General features: G+C 33.8%; 1 protein-coding gene and 1 non-coding gene across 2 annotated transcripts; one reads left to right on the top strand and one right to left on the bottom strand.

Annotated features, from left to right (window-relative positions):
• Positions 38-2388, top strand: LOC107641811. The gene is made up of 5 exons (XM_016345260.2): positions 38-225; positions 850-934; positions 1401-1514; positions 1705-1806; positions 2074-2388. Exons 1-5 carry the CDS (start codon positions 137-139, stop codon positions 2116-2118), a joined length of 435 nt encoding a protein of 144 aa, XP_016200746.1. The 5' UTR covers positions 38-136; the 3' UTR covers positions 2119-2388.
• Positions 2619-2691, bottom strand: TRNAA-UGC. The gene has a single exon. It is a non-coding gene; the product is annotated as a tRNA-Ala (tRNA).

Genomic DNA, 6426 nt, shown 5'->3' on the forward strand with positions numbered 1-6426 from the left:
TAATTCCGGAACGTTTTTTTGTAGTTAACCCCTTTCTTTATTTTATTTTTTTCAAATAAGTTGAAAGGAGCAGTGAGAAAGAGAAGGGGAAGAGATAAAGAGGAGAGGGCCACAGAAAGAGGAAGACAACAAAGCGATGGCTTCAACCATTCTTCCACCACTGAACGCTCACCTTCTCCCTTCCAACGCTCACCACCACCACCTTCAGCCCCTTCCTCTTTTCAGGTATCCCTCTTCCTTCTTCCTTCTTTTCGTTTTATCTTTGTTCCTCTCTCGTCTATGATTTCTTTTGCTTTTACTTTATTGCAGCTGAAATTCATCTAAATGTTGAAGCTTTGAACTTGCAATCTATGCTTTCACTTCCTTCGACTTCAAGTTTCGGAATTAAGCTTGTCGAATAGCTCTAATTATTTATCATCGTTTTATAAGCCATAACCTTCGTGCACTTGTGCATCCAATTTTTCATGCCAAAAGTAGAATAGGCAAGACTTGGGGTACGAAAATTAATATATTTCAAATTTAGTAATTTCCTAACTCCATCTAAAGTTTTGTGTTAGGTGTGAATAAAATAACTAAATATGTATATCAGAACAGCTTGGACTTCCATTTCCTGTTCTGTTTTGATAATATTAGCATAAAATTAATGGGCCACATATATCACAATGTGTTGATATGGTATACATACATGTTATTTAGTGGAGAGGCAGAGAGAATTGATCTTAATATAGGAAAAAAAAGCACAAGAAAGTTCAGTCCATTCTAACAGAAAATCCAACAATTTTCTCTCTGAATGGAGGAAAATCTGAATCACAAATTGTTATGTTAATGAGATTCACCTCCTTGTTTTAGGTGGGGTTGGAGAAGAGAGCAAGATGCAGGCATAGCCGCGAATAGAACCAGGGGTCAAGCATTTCGAATTCTGGCTAATCCTAATGTATGCATAAAAAGTGTAGACTTCTTGCTTCATACATAAAGAGTTATGCAGAACTGATTATAAGTTTATAACTTCTGACTTTACTGTTAACGTCCAATATACTTTCTTCATGGAGAGAACTGTGGAATAAAAGTGAAAACATTCTTAGTTTTGTAGAAATACTTTTGGTTCATGTGAAGGTATTTCGCTTATCAAATTAGTATTAGATTTACAGTGTATGTTTATAATTAAAATATTCCTTTATTGATGCATTCTAGGTTTCTCTGAGAAAATAAAGGGTGCTATCTTCTTCTGAAATGATATAGTGAATTTGAAGCTTTATGTGCTTTAGGCTAAAATGTAAACTAGTAACTAAAAGTTTTCATGCACACGGAAATTACAGCAACTCTCTTGAACATTCTCTGATTTATTTATTTATTTGGCTTTCCTATATTGAGATCATCATTTTTTCATATTAATTACACAGGTGTCTTCGGGCAAGGAAGGTTCAAATAAAGATGTGATAATGGTTGATCCTGTTGAGGCCAAGCGATTGGCTGCCAGGCAAATGGAAAGAATTAAAGCAAAAGAGAAACTCAAGGTGAAAGTTGTCTTATATTTGGTTGTTGTTATTGTCAAATTTCAACTAATGTAGAACTATAGAAGGAACTTTCAAATTATGTTGCTTCCCCTTGTATGTCAATCAATGCTGACAGAAATTAAGATATCTAACTCTAACTCTACTAAAATCATGTTCCTCATTTCTCACTAACCTAATGTGTTGAATGTAGAGGCGGCGCCAAATTGAGGCAATTAATGGAGCATGGGCAATGATTGGTCTCGCGGCAGGCCTAGTTATTGAAGGTCAAACTGGAAAAAGTATTCCTACTCAGGTGAAATTTTCAAATGCCACATCATTCTTGCATACACATGTCAAACAAAATCAAATGGAAGAAATCTAATACACCCTTAATTCCCTATTCATAAGTGGTTTTAACTTTTCTACTACATTATAGTCAAGGGTATGCAAACGTAATTTATATCCAGATACTTGTCAATATGGAAAGGAGGGAGTATATGGATTACTTTTATTACTTCCATTTGGCTGATCAATTCCTGTTTAACATTTTTGATATAAACATTTTGTTTCTTTCTTTCAGCTCGCAGACTACTTAGCTGCGATTGTTCATTTTTTTGTTCGGTAGACTTATGCCGAGTGTTGTCTGGGAGTCATTTTCACATTCTTTGATATTATATCAGCTCAACAAGTTTAATTTTTTCTTGTCATGGCAAGCCATAAATTTTCACTGCTCAGCGTTCTTTGTTACCTGTTGATGCAACATATGTAAGTATGTAACCCATTTTTAGGAAAGAATTGGATTTCTAAATGAAGTATATGACTTGTTTCCAGTTTTCGTTATGCATTCGTGTAGTTATAACTGCTGCAAAGAAGCCTGAATAATGGTGTTATGTGATCTCTTAACTTCTCAATTTTGGTAACTTCCATTCTTCATTTCTTAACTATCTCAATAAGGCACATTTTAGTAAAATGAAACACTTACATGCAACTATTGAGTACTGCATCTAACTTCCAAAGAATGAAGTTGTAACATTTGATACTTTATTTGGAATTTCTATTATGAGTGGCGTGCGCACTCTTATTCTCTCTTTTGTGAGTTTTTTGGGTAAAAATGGTAACAAATTGTGGAGATGCGGGGGATCGAACCCCGTGCCTCTCGCATGCAAAGCGAGCGCTCTACCATTTGAGCTACATCCCCATGGTGGTGATTTAAGGAAATCATAAATTTTTGGAAGGATAGAACAAGGGGTTTCTTGGGTAGAACAAGACAAAGTTATGGAGGAAATCGATGGACAGAAGCATAATAGCTAAAATCTCGATTTAACTCTTAAAATTTTTTAATATTACGATTTTAAATGAGTTAATTGATTTTATAAAATTTTTACTAGGTCTGACGATTTTATGTTTTAAGTACTTAATTTACTTTTTCGATTTCACGTAAAATCTCAATTTTCTTTACTTTGGCACAGGAGCATTGAATGGAAAATCCAATAATATCTTAATCAATTAAGGATAAAATTGTAGTTTTATGTTAGTTAAACGGAAAGAGGTAAATGTCACGTTAAAAACTTGGAGGGAGTTAAATGTAATATCAATAAATTTCAAAATTAAATGCTTTTTAATATTTTTGGTCATGATCTCGAAATGAAATCTTATCCCTTACTTTTTTTCATATAGAAACAGGGCTAAAAGCCCAAAGAGAATCTTATCCATATGAGTACTAATAATGTGACCAATAATTGGGCTTTCCTTTAACACCCAGTGGGCCCATACTATATAACGTCCAGCCCCTTTAATCTTTGCGGCAGGAAATAATACCTTTTAGCTGGAGGCGCTACTTTATTAGCATGCTAAAGAAGTAATCATCATTCGAGTTTCTAAAGTTAACAAGGTTCTATTCCTAATCCTAATCCTTGGTGTTTGGCTTTATTTATCTATATCCGAGGAGAGCACTTTTAAGATTTCCCACACCAAAAGTCCAAAACATCACTTCTTGTATTGTTTTAAAGTTGAACAAAGTTGCACCGAAATAAATAAAATTCTATTCAAACAATGTTGGGTCCCCTTCGACTGGCAGATTAAGATCAAGCACACTTACAGAGAAGGAAACAGAGCGGCAGATTGGCTCGCCAAGAAAAGTTTAGACATATATCCAGGGTTTGTGTTCATTGATCAACCCCCAGGAGAGTTAAGAATGATTCTTGATGAAGACATTAGGGGCACTATGTTGCCAAGGCTAATTTCTGGTTGTTAGTTTTTTTCTTTTTGTTGGGCGTAAAGCCCCTTTGTTTATCGAAAAAAAAAAAAAATGTTGGGTCCCCTTCAGACAAAACATTGCGTCTTAGATTATTATGAAAGCCGTGTATCAATTTATATATACTTATCATTTGGAAGCCGTAAATAACGAGGAAAAGGTGCAACAATGTCATAGAAAGTTGCTCTTGTTCATCTTAGACATTCATTTAGTCACGCTCCCAAGTCGCATCACACTAGATTACATCTTTATCTCAAATTCCGCCGATGAAAATTCAACGTCGAACTAACTATGCTATCACTTTAGAATCAAATAATGCTATTTAATATATATATGTTCCGTACTAAATTAAAACATAATAGTACCAAGACGCATAAAGTGCTGGTCGTGGTCGCAACCATATCCTTAGGCTTGATTTGCTCTATAAAGAAACCAAATTAAGTGCTTTTGTTGTTCCTTTTATTCAATGAATCGAATTATATTATATAACATAACATGTTTCCAAGAATTTGAGTTGGCGTGTTGAAGTTTTAAAGATGTGGAGGATATGGGGATATCCCTCAACAACAACTAGCAAATAAAATTAGTATATGAATTTTTTCATAGAATGAACGTTTTCTAAGTTTATATAGTGATATCAATCACATTTTTCAGTTATGTGGGGGAGGAACTCCATCCTCAAAAAATATTATTTTCTTACGTGACCAGAATAACCATCCGGATACCAGGAATAATAAACATCTCATGTTATAAAAAACTAATTTTGGGTTCACCAAGGTTCAAATTCTTGACCTTCCGAATTTAGCACTCTAATACCATATCCTGAAACCACTCATCCCAAAAGCATAATCTGACAAGATAATGTAACACTAATAATCATATCCTTAATACTTTCTAAACCTTCATTGTACACATTGTACGCTTAGGTCATTGGCTCCCTATACTTTCTCTACCTTATTATATTATAACTGGATTTCAAAATGGGGATGCAAATTACATAATATTGACTTCCTAGTACCATTTTTCTTAACAACTTTTGGTGATAGTTATTCAAAGTTGTATTAGAAGGTGTAATCTGAATGGGAATGAAGAAGAGAAATTGAAATGAGAGGGTAGATAGATAAAGTTGAAAGAGAGGATGCAGTAATAGAAGACATAGATGAATCCGTGGGTCAACAAAAGAAGCAGTTTCCTAGGAAAGTGGCATTGCGCAATTAAAACCAACAAGGATAACTGGATAAGGATAGAGGTCGACGTAGGAGGGCATCCATTTTATTTTTTATTTATTCATTTTTAAAAAGTGGATCCAAGAAAAAGACCTCTCCTCAATCCTCAACGAATCAAGATGTGGGGCAAAACGTTTCAAATCTCTTTCAAGACCTACCTAGCTATTTTCCTTATCTTACAATAAATAATAAATTGCATAATTCATCGGATATACAATCAATATTGCCTAACTAGGTAACAAAAATTAAGATCTCAATTCTAACATTATCTTATTTCATAAAAAAAAAACTTTAAAAGTTTGATCAAAATTTTAGCTACTTTGTTTTTTAGTGTTTTGTTTTCTTTCTAATAGTAAATAAATAATTATTACTAGCCTTGTAATAATTTATCCGAAAAAGAAACGTGTTCTTTTAGGTTTCCCTAGTCTAAGCGCCGTAGGCCCGTACCCTGGGAAACCATTTTCTATAAAACGTGGCTGAATGCGTCTCCAACCAATTTGTTCTTAGTTCTTACATCAAATTTTCTAGGATTTTTTTTTTCCAAATAATAAATCCATTTAAATCTACCACAGAAAGAAATTGTTGGTTCGCGTCACATTTTGGACCAATCTAAATCTAACATAATCAACTATAATTATCTATCTAACATTGGGTCTCATACTTGACTATAGTTTCATTTATTTTTGGTCCATAGAATAACATGACATACATGAGCTGGTTTAGGCTGTGTTGAGGTTAAATCTCCATCTTGAGTGAAGAATGAAGAACCAGTTTGCATTTAGGTACGGTTTCATTTAATTATATTCTGGATTTGGTTGTAGAGGGGAGGGCTCCACCACCTACCACAGCCACCGGCACCACCACTGCCACTACCACTACCACCCATTGCAATTAGGACAAGTTAGCATAATGTCCCGTGTAGTTGTGAACAGAACTAAGAGTACTAATCCAATCAAAGACAAATAGACAATTCATGTATGAGAACATATGCACTTGTCTAGTACGTGTCCCTTCTATAGTGCAATGGTTTCAAATGATGCTTCTTCAAAACCGACATCAAATGAAGTAGTACTCCATCTAGCTCCTTTGAACTTTATCAGGAAGAGGAAGCAATTAAAAATGCTGCTACATGTACAAGTTTTTTTCACGACTAAATTCAATCAAGTTAGCTCTTATAACTTATACTAATTACTAGAATAATTAAATACAAAAAAAAAAATCATTCGTACTTCTTTAACTATGTTCGATATGGAAAAAACATTCAATTCACACTGATTTAACTTATCTAAACTATAATTTTTCATAATCACTGAAGATTCGCGTATTTAACAAGAATTTAGATTTGATTTTACAAGCACTACATATTTCTGAACAGAATGCAAAGAAAAAAATGTGTCGAATACAATGTAAAAAAAAATTGAAAGAGAAGAAAAAAGAAAGAGTTGAGCACAAC

The sequence above is a fragment of the Arachis ipaensis genome, chromosome B01 (genome assembly GCF_000816755.2).
Source record: "Arachis ipaensis cultivar K30076 chromosome B01, Araip1.1, whole genome shotgun sequence".
In the NCBI taxonomy this organism is placed as follows: domain Eukaryota; kingdom Viridiplantae; phylum Streptophyta; class Magnoliopsida; order Fabales; family Fabaceae; genus Arachis; species Arachis ipaensis.